The sequence below is a fragment of the Garra rufa genome, chromosome 9 (genome assembly GCF_049309525.1).
Source record: "Garra rufa chromosome 9, GarRuf1.0, whole genome shotgun sequence".
Lineage (NCBI taxonomy): Eukaryota > Metazoa > Chordata > Actinopteri > Cypriniformes > Cyprinidae > Garra > Garra rufa.
In genome coordinates this window covers 10,404,316-10,426,462 of record NC_133369.1, presented here as the reverse complement: position 1 = coordinate 10,426,462, position 22,147 = coordinate 10,404,316, and the positions used below count along the sequence as shown (strand labels likewise).

Here is a 22,147-nt window from a genome sequence, read left to right as displayed (position 1 = left end):
GACTGTCAGAGCAGTTCTAGAGCTTATGTTTATGTGTTCATGTACTCATATTGAGGCGGCCAGAGGTTGAAAACACAGCGAGCGTCAGTAGTAAACAAAACTGCGCTGCACTATTCATTCAGAGACATGCAGAACATGCAGGATTCATATTTAAATAGTATTTTGCAGCTTGATATTCACAGAAACTAGTCACATTGCGTTTTGATTTAGGTGTACCTACCTACCTTTGATTAATCCAGCCAAAATGTATCCAATTCTGTGACATTTCGTGTTACACAGCACATTTTTAATTTTCAAATATATATATATGATTTACTGTGAACAGACCCGCTCTGAAACGCACATCCGTAACCTACACGCATATATTTATTTAATTGAATCATTTACATGACATGAATTCACAAAAGCATTATGTTTTATTATGATTTTAAATGTGTTTAATATAACATGCAGCCTTGGAAAACGGTCTAATAATGTGTTTCATGGATTATCGTCAATAAAATACACCACTTCCAGGTATTTTGCCGGTTACTCGACACGGGCAAAATGCAATCGAGGATGCAATCGTGACATCCCTACTTCAGACACGCCCTCCATCAAATCCCATGTACTTGACAAATGTCAGTGGACAGGAAGATTTTCAAACAAGCGGTTCAAAACTCATACGACCTTAACTTCACATTGTGGAAATACAAATTGGAAGACAAAAGACAACTATTGCAATGATCTCATTTGTGAAGACTGCTAAAAAGTAAAGACATATGTACACAAAATTTGATTACAAGCACAAAAAAAATTAATTAAAATGAATAATGAATAACTATTATAGTCATACTACTTGAAATCTTTAGAGCTGCATACTGTTTTTTTGTTGTTGTTTGAAACACTGGGCATGAGGGTTGACATCAAATTCCATTATGTTCCAGAACATTAGAATTGCCATAAAAATAAAATATTTATTAATATTCAATAAATGTATTCAATTAAATGTATCAAATGTCATGTAACCCTCAAGTATTTGGTAAACAGAGACCGCATCCATACTACAGATACTGTACAAACACTGGTATCGTTACACTTGGTAGCACATTACAGGTACTTCTGATATCTAAACTAGGCAGTATACAGTACATATTGTGTGTAGCAAGTGCTAGTATACCATTCCAAACATAACCTCAATCACTCTTTCTGTTTCCCTTCTATCCTCTGTCACTCAACCATCTCTCTCTCTCTCTCTCAGGCTTTGGCAGTAGAGATTGGACTCTGAACTCAACTTAGACACAGAGTTGGAGGATTTTACAGATGGTTGGGGAAGAGGCTTTAGCATTTGAGGAGAGGAGAGCGGAGCCCGATTTCACACCGGTGTGTGTGTATGTCTTGTGTGTGTTTGTGTGTGAGAAAGCAGGCCACCTCTAATCCACTGACTGCAGAGAAGGCCTGCAGCTATCCTGCTGCCCAGCACTGCCCACAATCCTGGCTGCTTCTACAAAGCCATACATGGTGCATTAGAGGCCTGGGCTGAAGGACTCTCTGCTGATATGCCGATAGGTGCTGAACAAAGAGTCCAGAGGGAACCGCACGGACCCACACACACGCCTGAACACCAGAGACACATGCAATCACACGCTGCGGCCTATTCATTGTGAATGCGCGCCCGCTGACCCGTTCACACCTCAGATCCGGATCAGCATGCTTCCACGCTAAAGGCCTGGTCACACTACACTTCCATTCAAATGCATGTGAATGCAGTAACATATGGACTTCTTTTCTCAGTCTGCTGCTTTTGGCGTCACAGACCACCCAGGACAGTTATAGTGGAGGGCTTGTGTGTTCCCATATTCACTGCAGGTTTTAAAGTCTGTTATGACCAAACCTGGGATGTCTATAATACCTGGAAAAAGCAGTTGGTCAGCATTTCGATGACAGTCACTCTGTCCTTCCAAATTATTATTTTATATTATTAGGGATGTACAATATATGAGTGGACATATCAGAAAAGTATGGAAGCCCATTTCTGCCACATAAGGGAAAAAAAAATCATGCTTAAAAAAGTTGAAATTATGACATACTTAAGTCATAATTACGAGATAAAAAGTCAAAATTACGCTTTTAAAAGTTGAAATTATGACTTAAATCGAAATTAGGACCTAAAGTTGAAATTATGAGATAAAAAGAGAAAATGAGATAAAAAGTCAAAATTATGATAAAAAAATTGTCATTACGTAATTAGTCAAAATTACAATAAAAAAGTTGAAATTGTGATTGAAGTCATAATTACGAGATCAGAAGTTTAAATTATGACTTTAAAAGTAAAAATTTACTTAAACACATTGGTCACAGGATAGTGGTCTACTGATAAGCGGGACATTTTTGTTTAAAGCAAATTAACTTAGCTTAAAACAGTTTTTGGAGGACAGTTCAGTACACACCTTAGTAATAAAGCATATACCATTTACTTAAGTCATAATTTAGACTTTTTATCTCGTAATTTTGACTTGAGTATCAATTTTGACTTTTCATAATTATGGTTTGGGCGGAAATGGTCTTGCATAGAAAAGTACATTTTTAAGTTGATAAAAATAGGCTAAATCCCACAGTATTTCAAGTGTGTGAAAACACAAATATAATAAAATGTAAGATTTTTTTCTTAATTCTTAATTATATTTGTGAAAGTTATATTTTTATTGAACTGTAATATATATATAATTTTTAAATAATTTTTAATTTTTAAATTTAAAAAGGTTATTTTTTGGGTTTTATTTGCTTCAAAATATAATATTAAGATTAATTAATTAATTGTTTAATTAATAAAGACTAATTTATTTATGGAACATTTTATTTTTTAATGAAACAAGAATTATTGGAGTACCTTTTACAGTCTTTCTACCTGTATTTGTAAAATGTACTAGCAATTTATGCATAAAATGTTTCTTATTGGTACATCATTAAATATTTATAATATATATATATATTATAATATAATAATATATATATATATATATATATATATATATATATTGCAAAAATATTGTAATAATACAATTTTCACATAAATGGCCATCAATAGTGAATAATGCTTTTTTGCCAGAATGTCTACATCAGTGAATAACTAAATATTACTGCATAAAAAAAATGATGCAGCTATCTACCAACTAGTCAAGATAACCAGACCAATCCTTGCCCACTTAGCTTACAGTCAGGCTATATCATCATAGGTACATTGAGTAAGAGTCTTTAAACCTCTGGGGGAAAAAATCTGCAATACAAAATTCATGTTTCTGTATCTTTTAAACTGCCATGACGAAAGAAAGTCAGAGAGAAAGAAACAAAGAGAGGCATAGGTAAGAAAAAAACTCTTTTAAAATACAGATAGACGTGTGCAATCTTCTCAGTGGAGCGGTTATCTAACAAGGACCGTTTTGTTTGGAGATAATGTGGTGAAAGTCATTTTACTACATTCATTAAAGTCCTTTCAAATGTACATTTCTGACCACCACCAGGAGCTAATCTTCAGGAAAGCATGAGAAATGAATAGACACGGAGATCATTACGATTAAACCGTCTATGAACCGGCCAGGACACGTCCTTGATTTCAGTCCTTTCAAACAATCGATGGTGCATTACATTCACACATTACTGGACTCACAAACCCTCCCATATCACAATCAGAACGTTTTTCTATCCTCCATTTGAAGTGCAATGGTTCAGGTTAACGCTTAATGAATGTTGGTTATGATACATTATAAATTCAGCTTGCATTTCTCTTCAATGACACAAAATTCTTGTCTTTTTTCTAAAGATTTCTAAAGGAGAGAAGCGATTCTGGTTCAGATTTCACACTTCTGGCTCCTTAAACAGTTCCTTTACGAAAGACAAAGACTTATCGCCTAAGTCTTAAGCTTCAACTACACATAAACACAGCATCTTAGAGAACATGAAAAAGTAATGGTTCAGTAATGGTAAAAAAAAAAAAAAGAGATTCTTAGCGATTCAGTTAGTGAGTGAGTCACCAATTCAAAATTGAGTCATTTGGACTGATTCATTAAAAAGATTTGTAAAATTGACATTTTAGTCAAGCAGCATACATACTATCCTCAACGCTGACAAAACTCATGTAAAAATGAAAAAAACATTTTGAATGTAAATCATCTCCCAGCAGAAGTTGCCACACTTGACCGCTGCGCTATGACTAGTTTCACACGACCAGTGGGAGATGAGAGAGGAGGAGACAAATATTTGTGACCTTTTTGTCCTTCACATTTGCCGAGCTTCAATCTGAGAGAGGGAATCAAACACACTGATCCCAAACTCACTGTCAAACGCAGAGCCAGACATCAATCAATCAGCACTTTCTTATTTATTTTTTTACTCTCTTATCATTTGACCCATGTGTTATCCTGTTTCAGTGGCTTAAGAAAGTTGATGATGGTCAAATGTGCACCTCTGCAAATCATAGCAAACATACAAACACATGTATACAAAAACAGAGGCATTTTTAAGAGTTCAATAAAATGTAACATTCTGATCTCAAACCGAATTGATTCACTCACTACGGAATACATAAATCTTGAGGAGAATCATTCTTTCACAATTACATCCCTTATAGTTACACATAATCAACATCCCAATCTTAAAGGGACAGTACACGTTTCACACAAGAACGAAAGTCATTAGGGATCCAACGAAATGAAAATTCTTCCAAAAGCCAAAATGTATTTTGCAAATTTTCTTCACCATTGCATAAATTAAATATGTGCCAAAATGTGCTTTTTACAGTTTTGTCTTGCTTTTTAGAAAAAGCTAAATTATGACTTTACAAGTAGAAATTGACTTAATGACTTTAAAAGTTGATGATTTAATATAATGTGTTTATAAAGTCATAATTTTTTACTTTTTTTAAATCTCCTAATTATGACTTAAGTATGTCATAATTTCTACTCAAGGCACAATTTTTTTTCCTTACGTGGAAGAAATGGACTTCCACAGAAAAGTTACATTTTTAAGTTGATAAAAATAGCCCAAATCCCACAATATTTCTAGTTGGCCTACATGTTAAAACACAAATAGAATAAAAACGTAAATATTTTTTTCTTAATTCTAAGTTATATTTGTGAAAGTTATACTTTTATTAAAATTTAATAAAAATGAAGATTATTTTAGTTTTATTAGCTTCAAAAATAATATAATATAATATTAAGATTAATGAACTGAATTGAAAAATTATTTACTGGAACATTAAGGTTATCAGTAAACTAAAAAAAAAAAAGTTGTTTCAGAAAAAGAAAAATCTACTACAAAACAACAATTTAAAAATATTTAGTTAACACTAAAGATTTTTAACATTCTAGTAGACATAGCCTGCCAACAAAGCACAGTTTAACTTAAAATTAATAAGATAGTAAAATAATATTCTTTGGCCATTTTTAAGACCCCCTTATTGAATCAGGCATGTGTTTTTTAATGTACAGCCTTGCTGAGCAAAGGAGATTGTTATAATAAATATATTAATAAAGCCTTATCATAATGATTATCATTATTTCTGTCTTACTTTTTTATTTTATTTTACAGAGCAACAGTAAAATGACAATGCTAACATTTATGAATGTTGACTTTTATTTTGTTGGAAACCCACAAGACTTTAGTACTACTTTTTGCTGACAGCAGCAGATTTATGAATGATTCTCATTATACCAGCACCAATTTTTCTTGGCTTTGGACTTTGAACCCTGGCTAACAAGCTTTTGCAGAGCTGTCAGAATACATACAATTTGTGCGTGTATTAGACAACATAAGGTTCTGTAGTTTATTTACTAATGGTTGAAGGCCCTTTCGCGATTTCAGTCATCATACAGTAACCAGCAACAACCACCCCATTCTCTTCTCATGGACGACATGCGATGCAATATTAAATTGCCTCTCACTGTCGGTGCTTGTAATGATTTTTGTCTTTCTCGGACAGTTTTAAATGCTTCCACACTGCCGACATGTTTGCTGCATTAGTGCTAGGGGTGTGCGATATGACGATTTTTGATCGTGGACGATTAAAATGTCTCCACGATCTGCTTTTGAATAAATATCGTAGTATCGTGCTACAGTGTGCCTCCGTCTTAATATACTGTACATTCACTCACGGGACACTGCACTTATTCATATTCGCGATCACAAAAGTACATTATTTGAATGTGCTTCAAAGTCTTGCCGGTAAAATAACGCCATTTGGTCCGCGCGCGCTGTTCTGGCATGCGCTTCATGAGCGCGTAAACCTGAAGCACGTGCGCTAAAAGCCTGTCAAACAGCACCTGATTACTAAACTGAGCTATCTTTGGCGTTTAATTTGCTTATACTGTCAAAAACACGCAAGGATTACATATAAACACAGTCGGTTGTCTAAAGTGAAAGTAAACAGTTAAGAGAAAAACGGATGCGCGCCTGTATAGATGCGTGCAGCTCTGCAACAGAGCTAAACATGCTGTCGATTGTCATTAAAGGGACAGTACACCCAAAAATCTTGTCACTCACATGTCCTAAATCTCTATTAATTTGTTTCTTGTGCTTAACACAAAAGAAGATATTTTGAAGAATGTGGGTAACAGTAGCTGGTCCCCACTGACTTAAAATAAATAAATAAAATATATGGAAGTAACTGGGGACCCAGCAACTGTTTGGTTACCCACATTATTCAAAATAAGTTTTATGTTCAGCATGTTTTATGCTTAAAAAATGCGAGAGTGAGTAAATGATGACAGAATTGTCATTTTTGGGTGATGATACACTAATAAAACAAAACACAAAGGAAAATCACTCACTGCTCTTGACTGAAGAACTTCAATACAGTTGCTTTAAATGTTGCTTCTATGTATAATTTATGTATATAATGTATATAGTGTTTTATTTTTATATTTGTTAATTAAATTTCTTGAATGCTACTGATAAATACACCGACTGTACCTGAAAATTAAAGCACTGTTTGTTTTATTTGTATAGTATGTGTATATGTAACATGTAGCTTATCTTTGTTCTTATTTTTTAAAAACAAAGAAAATAATGACAAAGATTTTTTTTGTCTTCGCCCACTTTGGCTTAAATATCTGCCATTCTTTTTATTTTATATTTTGTTACCTTGTAAGGTTTAGGTTTTAAAATAGAAAAATTAATTTGGCTGTACTACTCAGACAACTTGTAAAAAAGTAAAACCAACATGACAAAGAATCATGATAAAATCGTGAATCGTGATATTTCTTGAAAAAATCGTGATATGATATTTTTACCAAATCGCCCACCCCTAATTAGTGCACACCTCTATTTGATCTCGTCACATCATTGTTCAGTATAATTTATTCAGCCTTTTCACTTATTCGGCCGAACACCGAAAGAGCTTTTTTTTTTGCCATCTTTGGCTGAATAATTTTAGTTGCTGAACATTTGGTGCATCCCTAAAAGTCATACAGGTTTATGACAAACTGAGGCTGAGTAATTGGTGACAGATTGTTCATTTTGTGTGAACTTTCACTTTAAAGTCAAATCCTGGTTCACATTCTCTGTGTGTACTGACACTCATGAACGCAAAAATACAGATATGCGTGTATCAGAGGATAAAACAGGGTTTTACAGAAAGTCCATATCATGACAAACTTCAGACATGCGGCCCTGTCAAATCAATGCTCAGCTTTTCCTTTCAAGCCTTAACATGTTCTGGAGGTTTACTTCTTATTTCTTACATATCTGACGTAAATTGTTGATCTGTTTATTTTCCAGAGCTTTGTCTGCAGTGATTTTCCAGCCCGTCTGAAACATGATGTCCGCTTTATAATACAGGCTCGAGGAAATGCTGATGTACAAATTGAAGTGAAAGGCCTGATGTTTAATCCTCCCCAGCACCTTTTCCTTAATGATGTTTCCCAAGAAATGCCAGAGAAATGCCCAAAACCCTCCATCAGATATACACGAGCTGCACTAATTCCTGCCAGAAACTCACACTTCAATATTTCTGTCATCAGCTTAAGGTCAGTGCGTATGAAATACATACTCGCTGTAAAGGATCTCAACTTGAGGAAAAAGTAACATCATCATTATCATCATGAGCTCAAGAGGTGAGTTTGTGTGCAATCAATGTTTTCTATTGCAAAGTAACAGAAAATCTCATTTTTTTCTAGGCAACAAGAAAATTAAACAGAATGCAAATAAGAGACTAAGATTTTTCTACTGAGAAAAAGAGTTTCAGATGAGATCTCAAATCCAATCAAGGAAATGGAAAATAAAAAAGTTAATTGTACGAAAATTAATAGGTAAATGAAAACAAAAATAGATTTAAAATACATAAAACAAACAAAAGAAGTAAAAACATATGTATTTTTAAATCTATTTTCTCTCTTATTTTTATTCAGTTTATTTTTCTTGTTGTCTAGAAGAAATAAGTGTGATTTTCTGTTACTTTTGATTTTTAATGTATAGTCTGTTATGCTCATCAAGGCAGTATTTAATCGATCAAAAATACAGAAAAAAACAGTAATATTGTGAAATATTATTGCAATTTCTAATATTGGTTTCCTATTTTAACATTCTTTTAAATATAATTTATTTCTGTGACGCAGCACTGAATTTTCAGCATCATTACTCCAGTCTTTAGTGTCACATGATCTTTTAAAAAAAAACATTCTAATATGCTGATTTATTATCAGTGTTGTAACATTAAAAAGAACAGCATTTATTCAAAATAGAAATCTTTTTTAACAATATAAGAATTTAACATCAATTTTTATCAGTTTAACATCCTTGCTGAATAAAAGTATAAAAAAAAGAAAAAAAAAAAAGAAAAATACTGATCGCAAACTTTTGAATGGTCGTGTTGTAACATAAAATTTCAATTTTGAATAAACACTGATCTTTTTAACTTCTTATTTGTGACCCTGGACCACAAAACCAGTCATAAGGTAAAATTTGACAAAACTGAGATATATACATATGAAAGCTCAATAAATAAGCTTTCTATTGATATATGGTTTGTTAGGATAGGACAATATTTGGCCGAGATACATTTATTTGAAAATCTGGAATCTGAGTGTGCAAAAAAATCAAAATACTGAGAAAATCACCTTTAAAGTTGTCCAAATTAAGTTCTTAACAATGCATATTACTAATCAAAAATTACATTTTGATAGGTTTACAGTAGGAATTTTACAAAAAATCTTCATGGAACATGATCTTTACTTAATATCCTAATGATTTTTGACATAAAAGAAAAATCAACAATTTTGACCCATACAATGTATTTTTGGCTATTGCTACAAATATACCCCAGCGACTTAAGACTGGTTTTGTGGTCCAGGGTCACATTTATCAAAGAATCTGAATTTAAAAAAAGTATCACAGGTCCCAACATTGATTATAAATCAGCATATTATATAAATCAGCATGATTTCTGAAGGATCATGTGACACTGAAGACTGGAGTAATGATGCTGAAAATTCAGCTTTGCATCACAGGAATAAATTATATTTTAAAAGTATATTAAAACAGAAAACTGTTATTTTAAATTGCAATAATATTTCACAAAATTATTTTTTTTTCTGTGTTTTTTAATCAAATAGGCACAGCCTTGATGAGCATAAGAAACTTTAAAAATCTTACTAAAGTTACTGACAATAAAATGTTACAGACTTTTTAATTTTTTCAAACATAACCAATAACTCAATTATGTCTTACGAGCTCTGAAAAAGCAACAATTTTCTTTTGGACTCCAGAATCTCTTTCTGACACTGATACTGGCTAAAGTCTCATTCATTTGGAGAAGCACTGTAGTGTGTGTTTGTGTTCATCTCTTTGCCTCACACACTCACACACTCACACACTCACACACTCACACACTCACACGCTTAACACAAGTCAATATCCATATTCATTACATGCTAAGATTTCCGCTGATAAAATTTTGGCGACCAGATTGGCGGTCTACCCCCGTGAAACACACTTAATTGAGCCGTATCTCCACGCTGGTGATGTTCGGAGCCAAGGTGAAGGAGATGTGTGAGTGAAATGAGTGAATTCATGATGTGGCCCCTTCACTCGCTCTCTTTCTCTCTCTCTCTGTTTCTCCTTTTGGCAGGGGCCAAATAGAGAATGGTAAATGAAGCGATTGTGTCCCCTAGGCAGGAGTGTGGGGGGGGGGTGTCTGTGTGTTGGGCTCCCCGGGGGCTATTCTGAGCCTGATGAGGTATATAACCATGCTGGAACCAAACCGCAAACTGGGCTACAACTGGGACCTCTGGGAGAACAAGTGGGAAAGACAGAGAGAGAAGTTGTCGTACGCTGCAGACGGGCCACATTAGTACTGGGGAGTAACTAACTAAAAGTAGAGACACTACTAAGTTAACCACATTGACAACTAACTTAACTGCATTGTTAGTTATTACGTTGAGTTATTTCAGCCTTACCGGTTTTATTTTATGTACATTTAATGGTGTACATTTAACATTTTCATTCTAATTTGTTTGTTTTGTGCCAGATTAACATTAAAAATATTTTTATATTAATAATAATTTTAGAGGGAAAAAATGTGAAATGTTAATTATTTACCAAAACAAGAGAAAATAGTTTAATTTATAAAAATGACACCATTCAAAAGTTTACATCCTCTTGATTCTTTATACTGTGTTGTTAACTGAATGATCCACATAGCTGTTTTGTTGTTGTTGTTGTTCATTTGTATACAGTTAAACTGCCTGATGTTCTTCAGAAAAATCCTTCATGTCCCGCAAATTCTTTGGTTTTCCAACATATTTGTGTATTTGAACCCTTTCCAACAATGACTGTATGATTTTGAGAGCCATCTTTTCACACTGAGGACAACTAAGGGACTCATATGCAACTATTACAGAAGGTTCAAACACTCACTGGTGGTTCTGAAGGAAAAAGCATGCATTAAAAACAAGGGGGTGAAAACATTTGAACACAATGAAGATGTGTACATTTTTCTTATTTTGCCTAAATATCATATTTTTTTTCCATTTACTAGTGCCCTTCAGAGGCTACAGAAGATAGTTACATGTTTCCAGGAAGACTAAATAAGTTAAACACCAGGGCAAATACTTGCATGTTTCCCAGAAAACAAAATACGTTAACTTTACCCTGATCTTCAAATTCAAAAAGTGGCACCCTCCTGTTTTTTCCTTCTGAAGCATCCGTGAGCGTTTAAACCTTCTGTAATAGTTGCATGTGAGTCCCTCAGTTGTCCTCAGTGTGAAAATATGGATCTCAAAATCATACAGTCATTGTTGGAAAAGGTTCAAATACACAAAAATTCAAAAAGGTTAAAAACCCAAAGAATTTGTGGGACTGGAAGGATTTTTCTGTAAAACAGCAGGCAGTTTAGCCATTCAGGACAAACTAACAACTATCACTAAACAAAAACACAGCTGTGGATCATTCAGGTAACAACACAGTATTAAAAATCAAGGGGATATAAACTTTTGAACAGGGGGCATTTTTGTATATATTTTTAAATCTGATTCTAACTTTTTTTTTACTCACACATATGTTTATTGTTATAAAAGCCCCTATTTCTAGTTTTAAGATCCTCCATCCAAAGAAAAAATTTATTAGAGGATAAAAAAATAAATTAGAATTTACATTAGATATAATAGATATAAACATTGATAGCATATCTCAGATAATTTGGTATTGAAATAATTTGAGAAGAAATGTAAGATCTCGAACTTTCTTGGTTAATCTGAAAACAATTTGAGATCTCTTCTCAAACTCTAGAGGACACAAACGCTGCTATTTATTCTCATTGGTGTCTTGAAGAAACAACTGAGATGTAAAAGAGATCTCATTTGTGATTTTTCCTTCCTGAGGGCAGTATCAGACTTTAAATACTGATGATCCAGCCTTCTATTTCTGTCTTGATCAGAATGCAGGCCAGAGAGAGAGTAAGGAGACAGACAGAGCAGAAAGGGCCCAATCGATGATCTGAGAGTCTAAACTAGATTTCTAAGCAGTTTGCCACTCTCGGCAGCAAGATAAGATAAACTTTCTTTGACCTGAGCGATGAAGTTGCCATGGCGATCAGGGAGTACACTTTCCCTATTGATATTGTGCTGATGTAACAACAAATAGAACCAGATCGCGTGGCCGATAGCGCTGATTAATTAATACCAATATTGATCTGTACAAGCAAGACACAAGGCTATTAACTCTAAGGCTGAAAGTCAATTGTTACCTGGAGCTCAATAGACTGATCACTGATATCACAGCTAAATAAACTAAACAACAGACGACACAGATTAGTCAAGTACAATTTCTGCGATTTGATCTTGTTAGGTCCTTCAAGACAGAGTCAAAGGAAAAAGTTGACTTAAAGAGACAGCTCACCCAAAAATAATTCACTCACTCATTTTTTTTTCAAATGCTTACCAAGGCTGCATGCATGTATTCAAAAATACAGTAAAAGCAGTAATATTGTGAAATAATATTACAATTTGAAATTAATGCTTTCTATTTGAATATATTTTAAAAAGTAATTTATTCCTGCAATGCAAAGCTGAATTTCTCTTCATACTTCAGTCTTCATCAGAAATCATTCTAATATGCTGATTTCTTTTACATTTATACATTATATTTTCATGGACACTGTGATACATTTTATTCAGGATAATAAACAGAAAGCTCAAAAGAACAGCAATGATTTGAAATATTTTTGTAACAATCACTATTGTTACTATCACTTTTAATCAGTTGAATACGTTTTTAATTAGAGAGAGTAAATAAATGACACAATCTTCATTTTTGGGGTAAACTATTTCTTTAATCAACTGTGAGGAAATTACTGAATGATTAACAACTGACAGCCTTGTGAGAATTAATGAATTCAGAGTTGAAACTAATGTGAATCTGAAGTGACAAGCGTAAATTGATGAGTTGCTCTCTTGAGATGAAGATATTGTTTTCAGTGTTTCTTTCTGTGCAAATATCAGAGCCGAGAAAGGCAAACTGTCAGCTCTGGAATCATCTGTGAGGAATTCAGGAAAAAGGAAGATAAAGAGGAAACTTTGGCAGGAAATGACCTCCACCTTTTGAAACCACTAACCCTGATGCATCATAGACTGTTTTCCAACACAGCTAGAGAAACAGACAGACAAACTGACAGCGGGAGAGGAAAGGAAAAGGGAAATGTTTGGAAGAAAGGATGGATCAGAGACAGAAACAACAGCATTCCTCTTTTCTAATGATGGATAGACAAACTCTTCACACACACATCTGTATTTTCCTCCGAGGAAATGTAAATGAAGACTCTACATCGACACTCACTCAATGGAACTACAACTGTGACGCTCAAACAAAAACAACATTCCCAATCAATTCATTTCTCTGGTAACCAGCGATAATATCAACAAGACATGAAAAATACTCTACACAAGTACTTAAACACAAATGCTTCTAACTGCACAAGCTCAATTTTACGTATTGCTGCATTTTGAAATGGGTCTGAGTGTAATTCATAGTTGCATTTTCAACATTGATGCAATGAGAGCTCTATTGTAAACATTAACATTAACTGTTCTTATACAGTCAGGTTTCTATTTCAGGTCAACTATTATTTTTTTTTTTCATAGATTATTCTACATTCAGAAATGTATCAGTTTATTTAGGTCATGTTTTGTAAAAACAGCTTCTCCATTTTTTTTTTTACTACACTGCCAGTCAAAATTTTGGGATCAGTAAGATTTTTAATGTATTTAAATGGGTTTCTAATGCTTTATTTCTAATAAAATACAGAAAAAGGTTATATTGTGAAATAATATTACGATGTAAAATAATGTTCTTCTATTTTAATATACATTAACAATCTAATTTATGTGATCGAAGGTTAATTTTTCAGCATCATTACTCCATTCTGCAGTGTCACATGATCCTTCAGAAAGATATGCCGATTTATTATCAGTGCTGGAAACAGTTGTGTTGCTTAATATTTTTTGCAACCTGTAATGTTTTTTTCAGGATTCTTTGATGAATAAAACATTAAAAAGAACAGCATTTTTTTAAAATATAAATGTTTTCTAAAAATATACACTTTTGTTCAAAAGTTTGGGGTCAGTCAATTTTTGTTCTTTCTTTTTTGAAAAAATATTACTTTTATTCAGCAAGGATGTATTAAATTGATAAAAAGTGATAGCAAAGACTTATACTGTTAAAAAGAAATATTCAGAATAAAGGCTGTTTAACTTTTTATTTAGCAAAGAATCCTGTAAACAGTATCATTGGTTCCAAAAAAATATTCGGTAGCACAATTATTGGCAACATAGATAAATCAGCATATTAGAATGATTTCTGAAGGATCATGTGACACTAAAGACTGGACTAATGGCTGATTAAAAAATTCAGCTCTGCATCACAGGAAAAAATTATTTTAATGTATATTAAAATAGAAACCATTATTTTATATTGTAACAACATTTTGCAGTATTAATGTTTTTTTTTTCTGTATATTTGATCAAATAAATGTAGTCTTAATGAGCGTAAGAGACTTTAAAAAAACATTACAAGTTACAAAGACCGTATTAAATTAATTTTATTTTCCCCCAAATTCCATTTAACTTTTTTCCAAATTCCGTTTTTCATTCCATCATTCATTCAAATTTTTCTCGATTCCAGTTTCAGTTTTCTAGTCTGTTTTAATGGTCAAATTACATTTTATTCATCAAAAAGCATGTCTAATTCATTGAAATCATTATTATTACTTATACAAGTTAACAGCAATTTTTTTTTTCAAGTTTCATAAAAGTTACATTTTTGAGGCCCTGTGAAATACATTTTTGTTTTTCTCAGATTAATCCTTATTTTTACTAAGTTCTGTGTTATGTTGCATTTTAATAATCAAAAACATTATTATTAACATTTAGTTGCTAATGCGACCTTTTTACACCACAGGCTGAACAAAAATAAGCATTTCTTGGAAACTGGTCAACAAAGTACTGATAGTTTTGTAAATATTGTCATACTAACAGTTGTCTGAATTTTTTGATGATTGCAATCAATTACATACCTTTCTATCATCTACATCCCTCATCAAGATGAATTTGTTCTGATAGTTTAATTCTAAGTTCTTGTCATATTTTATTACCATTTTCTAAACTATAGTGAATAAATTATGATAATGTGAGAAATGTTGAAGGTGTTTTGGATTGACTGTATGTCTATTTTGAACACAAAAATTGTGATGTTTCAGATCAGCTACAAGCTAGTTAGAGTCTATATTTACAGCTAGTTTAATGAATATCACATCAGGTGTAATGGCACAGACATTCGAATGTAACTTGCATGCCTAAAAAGTAAGGTTTGGTAGAGCCATAGTAATGCAAGTAAGTATTTTGGACACAACCAAATGCATTCAATAGACTGGCCAAGCATTTGCTTTTGCATACTTGATAAAAGCAGAAGATTAAAAATACTGTCTATACATCAGAGAATTTGCTTTCTATAAGTTTGTGAAGTCAAATGGCTCCTTCATCTTAGACAAGGCAAAACAACGCAAGCTGTTATTGGCAGCCAACAGATGTTGAAAAGGAAAGTTGGCATCCAGCAGCCATTCGTCATGAGACAAATCTATGAAGAACACAAAAAAACTACACACTTTCATCAGTGGAATCTACCAAAAAAAGGTCTCAAGTATGAGAAAGTCATCTCAGAGGAGTTTCATTACTACCACAACAACATTCTCCTCCAAAACCATTGGATGCTTGAGCTGGTTTGGCCGATGGTTGAGCTGATACACACACTAGAACACAACACACACACGGACTTAAAGTGTCAAAAATTTCCCTGATGATGAAACCCGTTGAACAGACCGCAGACACAAATATGTAAGCTCCATATACACTCAATAATTAGATAATATAAAAAGGCACAAAAATAGAACAGAATATAGTAAACCGACTGACTGGTACACCACAGAATTCAAACCGCACACACACCAACCGGTTCATCTCCAACATAAACATATCCATGCACACACGCACACTGACATGTTGGCAGCCAAGTCAGCAAACACTCTGACTGCACCATTATAAGTTGAGACTGTGATAAACCCCGTCCAGAGATAGACGTGTCACCTGATAGGCCTGACGGAGCTCTCGTATGACATCATCATCTGCTGGGCGGAGCCGAGATGATAATCACACACTTATTATGAAGTCATACTGACAGTCGATTACACACACACACACACACACACACACACACACACACACACACACACACACACACACACACACACACACACACACACACACACACACACACACACACACACACACACACACACACACACACTCACACTCACACGGACCAACAACAGACCTCCACCAGAGTTCTCTGACTACCATTTTCCAGCACCGCAAGCTGGCAAATCCTCCATATACTTCACTTTGAGCATCACAAACATTTGGATTGGCTGTGGATCTCAAAAAGACACTTTAAAAGTGGCTATTTCAGTCAGACGGGTTTCCTTTGTCAACCCGTCAGCTGAAAATCGAAAGGTTTGAAACTAAAGTGCACTTGACTGTGTTGTTGAACCCCTAGTGGCTAGAATTAGTTTACTTGGTGAACATTCTACCTAAACAGCATGTTTCAACTGCTCATCTGCATTAAGTGATATCACCAATGGTTGTTTGAAATGAAACTTTTCACTACAAAACGCTGTCAGTGTGATCAGGGTCCCACATAAGGGATAATAAGGCAGTTCCAAAATGCACTTCGACAAGCTCAGTCAAAAAAAAAAAAAGTTGATAAAGTAAATACTAAAAGTCTGATCTATTTAAAAATGTGACCTTCAAAATTATCGATTTTTCTTTTATGCCAAAAATCATTAGGATTTTAAGTAAAGATCATGTTCCATGAATCAAAACTTTATTTTTATTTTTTTTTGCACCCTCAGATTTTCTAACAAACCATACATCAATGGAAAGCTTATTTATTCAGCTTTCAGATGATGTATAAACCTCAAATAATAAAAAAAATACTCTTACGACTGGTTTTGTGGTCTAGGGTCACAAATGTACTACTGTATAAATAATACACTTATTGTAACATGTGCTAATGCTGAACTGTACTGAAATCAATTGTTATAAAATGACTTTCATTCTGTTTCAAGGCCATAACCATGTCTTGAAAATTTGGGGAGGGGGAAAATAAACCATTTAAAGGTAATAAAAAAGGATTTAAAAGACATTTAAAGGAATAAAGAAAAGAAAGGAGACCAGGAAAAGATCCATAATATATTGTATAATATGAAGTAATCAATTTGAACCATTTGCATTTGCCTATCTACCTTATTCTTCAACTCAGAAGTAAGCCTCTGGGTGAGACTTCCGGTTCATTATCCGCTATATCCAGTAAAATCAAAACAATACGGTAACCACACCAGTCTTCAATATCAAGCAGCAAAACCAGCCGTTTTGTACAGCTAAAAATAGCTGGACGTGGATGAGACCAGAATCATGACCCATAAAATTTACAAATGGCCGCACTCATTCTTACAGGTAAAAAGGTGGATACGTTAAATTGAAAACTGGAACAAAATTTTGAAAAAATTAAAATTAGTAGCTTAAATCACCAGGTATTGCTGTTGGTCATTAGATGATAAAACAATTGTCAAATAATAAATGTGTTTTGTGCATCTTACCTCACACTCTCTAACCATTAAAAACTGAAGCGTCAAGCTAGAATTCATGTTCAGTGTCTGTGAACAGTAAAGCCTGCCTTTTTTATTTGATTTTCCACCTCAATCATTTTGACACTGACGTGCACTGTGAGATCGCTGAGCCAGACAAGGCTAAAAAAGTAACTTTTAGTCATCCAAACAACAAATGCATGGAAATGCAGCAGAGCAACATCAAGGATATCAAATACTGGGGTAAACAATTTGGCCAAGGTCATGAAATGACCTAAATTTATACCTTAAATGCAATTTAAGTCAGTTTGTATACAAGTGTCTTCAAAATGCATAAATCAAGTTTTAAAAGTTGCATTCTGAAACTGATCTGCATCAATCTCACACTGCTCATTAATGTCAAAATGCTTGAGATTTAAATTCAAATTAAAGAAGGAGGGCTTTACTGTTGCTTAAGTTTTAAAGGTAAAAGAGTTTGAGGTATAAGGTGTAAACCATTTAAATGACAATACCTATGTATGCAATAGAAAACGAGACAGCTGAACAGTACAGTTTAGCATCACACAAAGCAGAATGACGTTTAGAAGTGTACAGACCTGCAGCAAGCGTAAACAGATGGAGAGAGGCCTTCCCCATCAACCCGCCTGCTCTCCAAGCCCACACGTGCAACTCGAGGGGCTATTTTACAGACAAATTACACCACGGGGCACGCTTTCCATTCGCCAACCTGTGTATCTGCCCTGCCTATTAAAGCGCCACCAGGCATTCCTCAGCGCAGACTGAGACATCACGCTCTCCCGCGAAGCTAATCGTGCTTCATCCCCAACGCATCAGCGATATTTTCATCTCTTCCTGTCATAAATTTTCGCTGGCCCCGGCTCGGCCCGGTTAACAATCGGGCCAATTTATTGGCATATTGGCATGAGGTGATAAGGGCTAAAAACAACAGCGGCGAGCAGCCGCTCGTGGAGATGAGCTGATAACGCAGATATGAGCTCCCATACAAAACATCTCACCCTCCATCACCTCTCTATCAAACTCTTATTACGATGAGAAGAACTGAAAGAGGAGAGGGCGAGAGGGGTCTTGGATTCTGCCGGTGGGGGTGGGGACCAAAACCGACGCAAAATAAATATTAATAAAAAATGGAATCAGATGTAACGTTTCAGGGCCAAAAAACAAGGAGGAGAAATACATAATTTATCACCGTATTATCGGGATATCCAGGCAGCCTAATCAAGGAGCAGTGGATGACTATTTTTTGCCTTATCATCCAAAGTGGTGGAAACGGAGAGGGAATTATCAGCCGGCTGCAGATTGCTGGGTTGGAATTTTAATGGTAATAATCGCAGCTCTGATGGTATATCTCCCTGCCTTATCTTTCCCATTATCTGGCCCTATCTCACAGGCATCGGTGCAAATTAATGGTGCTTTTTCAGCGCGGCCTTTTTATCATTGCTCAGAGAGCACCCAAGGGGAGAGAATAAGCAAAATATTAAAATACTGCATAAATCACAATTTTAGATAACCGACAAACGTATGGCTGCGGAGGGGGGGTGCAAGGTGCCCAACAACCTTTTTGTCCTTTAGAATGACTCTCGGTCTCTCTGTGCACTGGATCAGACGGCCTCTTCCTCTCTCTTCCTCTTCCTGAAGTGCCGGAGAGAGGAACCACGGGCTTCGCGTGACCTTTCGGAGCCAGAGACAATACCCTGATATTATGAATGCTCTAGTAGCGGAGCTGTGAGAGCTGTTAGATAACTCAGACCTCAGTTCCTGGACATCTCGAATGCATTTCAGAAGGAAATCGACGCGGATCGATTTGCATGCAAACGCTTCGGTCAACAGTTTAATGACTCCAGCTCATTTCGGGCATTCAAAAGCTGTCATGCTTGTCGAATGAGATAACAGAAAGTAGCACATCAAACAAAATACGCAAAGATTGCTTTGCACTGACTGAAAGCCTTCAAACATATTTGTATTTACTGTACTTGTATACTAGTACAGTCAAACAATATTTGCTGAACACTCTAACACAATACATCTCAATGTGTCACCCAAGTGACAGGATGATCAAAACAAGACATTGAAAAAAAAAAAAAGTAAGTAAAATTTTACTTTAAAACTAAACTACATGTACATGAGCTCAACGATCAGAAACAGAAACAATTCCTTTCACAAGTACAAACATACAAATATCAAGCAGCGATAAAGACAGAATTGTGCAACTAGTTTATCTTGCTAGTTCCCATCTCTTGGCTCAGTTTTACCTGTCCCTAAAAAAACACAACAACATTTCACAACAGAAGAAGAAGATTTTTCATCCTTCCTCCCTGCAGTTCAAACACACACACACACACACACACACACACACACACACACACACACACACACACACACACGCTTCTAAAGGCCTTGAACAGCGATCGCACTTCGGCTCTTTCATTCACAAAAGATGAATGCAACAATAGCCAGCCTATTTAATTATTGTATAAAAGACAGAAGTGCACTTTTATTGTCTGAACCTTTCACTTCGCAAGGTGCTGAAAATATTCAGGTGCTATAGCATAACAGTGTCCTAAAAATAGGCCCTGAAAAATGGAAATGCTCAAGCTGATGGTGTATATTTTATGAAACCCATTATTTATTTAACTCTGTAGAGCTCTGCAGATTATTCTAGGCTGAGATGTGTCATATTTATTAAATATTTTAGACCACAGAAGTACTTTCTGGAAAATAGGTTTTGTTTTTACACATTTAGATGTTGAGTAAAAAGCAATGTATTAAACCACTCTTTTTTTTTTATTGCATCATCATAAATACATAAACTATATTTCAGTCCTTATTAGCATGCATGAGAGATTCTGGACAATTTTTTATTGATATCCACAGCTGACTTAAAACATTTACAAGAAACGCTGGATGTAAAACTACAATGACCTAAAAAGTGAATGACAATTCAGCTACCATAAATGTATACAGCTTGCCAAACAACAATAACGCTATAATGTCAAGAAAAAGAACATGACATTGAAATGTCAACCAGTGTATCGCCTGTTAATCGTGGACAACATCTTCACTGATCACCTTTTTAGAGAATCAGCTGAGCGTCTTAAATCTAAAACAACTTTAAACTCGAACACTAAATCAGTTCATGAGATTCACAGTACAGAATATACAACTTTCAGCACTAAACAAACACATGCATAACAATTACAAAAGCAATTCTAGAAAAAAACACAACTGCATTCATATATTTTTATTTTCTATGATAAACTGGAATATGCATAAAGAATAAATAAAAGCAAAAATTAAAACATAATAAACAAATCTACAAATGTCATTATTACGAAAAGCATCTCCACATGCCTGAACAAATACAAAAAAAAAATGGATTGACTGTAAACAGACCCTCCTGAGGCTTTGAAAGATTCAGCAAATCTAAACCAACTACTTCATTCAGTTTCTGTTTTTGTCACTCTGTGTAACTTTCAGAATTAAATAACTACGTGCATAAATATTACATATAAGCAAAGACATGATAAACCAAGAATATGCACGAAGAATAAGTAAATGCAAAATAAAAGCATAACAAACAAGTCCTAAAAATGTTACATTGATCGTAACACGCGAGAAAATAAGCCTCGTTAAATACAAAAACACCGAATCATCAAACAAAATCTAAAGAAGGATTGAAAGAAGAACATTTGCACCTGCTGCTACTATCAGTTGTCATAATAAACTGATCTCTCTCTCTGTCTCCCTTTCATCCAACTTTACTGCGCTTGGCTTTGAAACAAATACCAGTAATAATAATAAACAGAGTAACTTACGTTTGATTTGCCGGGGGTTGCTCTGCTTTCTGCGGGACATGTTGATCCGGATGATTATTGATTATAAATTAATATTATATATTATTATAAGAGGTTATTATGGATCATCCAAGAGCCGAACGGGTCGCGGAAGGAATGAGGATTATTCACAGGCTCTTGCTCTCACACACGCGTCCCCCTCGCTCAGTGCGTGCGCACGAGTGTGTGTGTGTATGTGTATATGTGTGTGTGTGCGCGGAGCTGCGGTCTGCTCGGACTGACGGCGGAGGGGAAGGCGTTTCGCGCTTTTGTTTGAACATGAAGTTTGATCCACCGCGGGCGCCGTACACACACAATCTCTCACATATAATACTGTTAAACTTCACTGTTCATGCGGATTATTGTTTCAAAAAAGCGCTAAACTCGGGCCAAATGTGTTCGTTCTTTTTTGCCTTTTGTATAAAAGTTGTTTAAACGGTTTGATTTACCGAATGAAATAGACTTATGTATTAATGAATTAGTTTTTCTATCAAATATGAAGCGTTTCTATCACCTAGATATTAACAAAATAAATCTGACTCTCTTCAGAACAGATACACCTACAGCACTAGTGAGGAAAACTGCAAGCGTTTGTTAGCCAATCAGAAACGTTAATTACCTGTCAATCATT

At 34.7% G+C, this 22,147-nt stretch overlaps 1 protein-coding gene across 1 annotated transcript in view; it reads right to left on the bottom strand.

Moving 5' to 3' along the window:
• The window catches only part of LOC141343144 (zinc finger protein ZFPM2-like), an 85,004-nt gene extending 63,283 nt beyond the window's left edge, over positions 1–21,721 (bottom strand). Inside the window, exon 1 of the mRNA XM_073847745.1 lies at positions 21,499–21,721. Within this exon, the coding sequence (XP_073703846.1) occupies positions 21,499–21,538 (40 nt within the window). The 5' untranslated portion in view covers positions 21,539–21,721. The remainder of the gene's footprint in view (positions 1–21,498) is intronic.
• Positions 21,722–22,147: the final 426 nt, after the last annotated feature.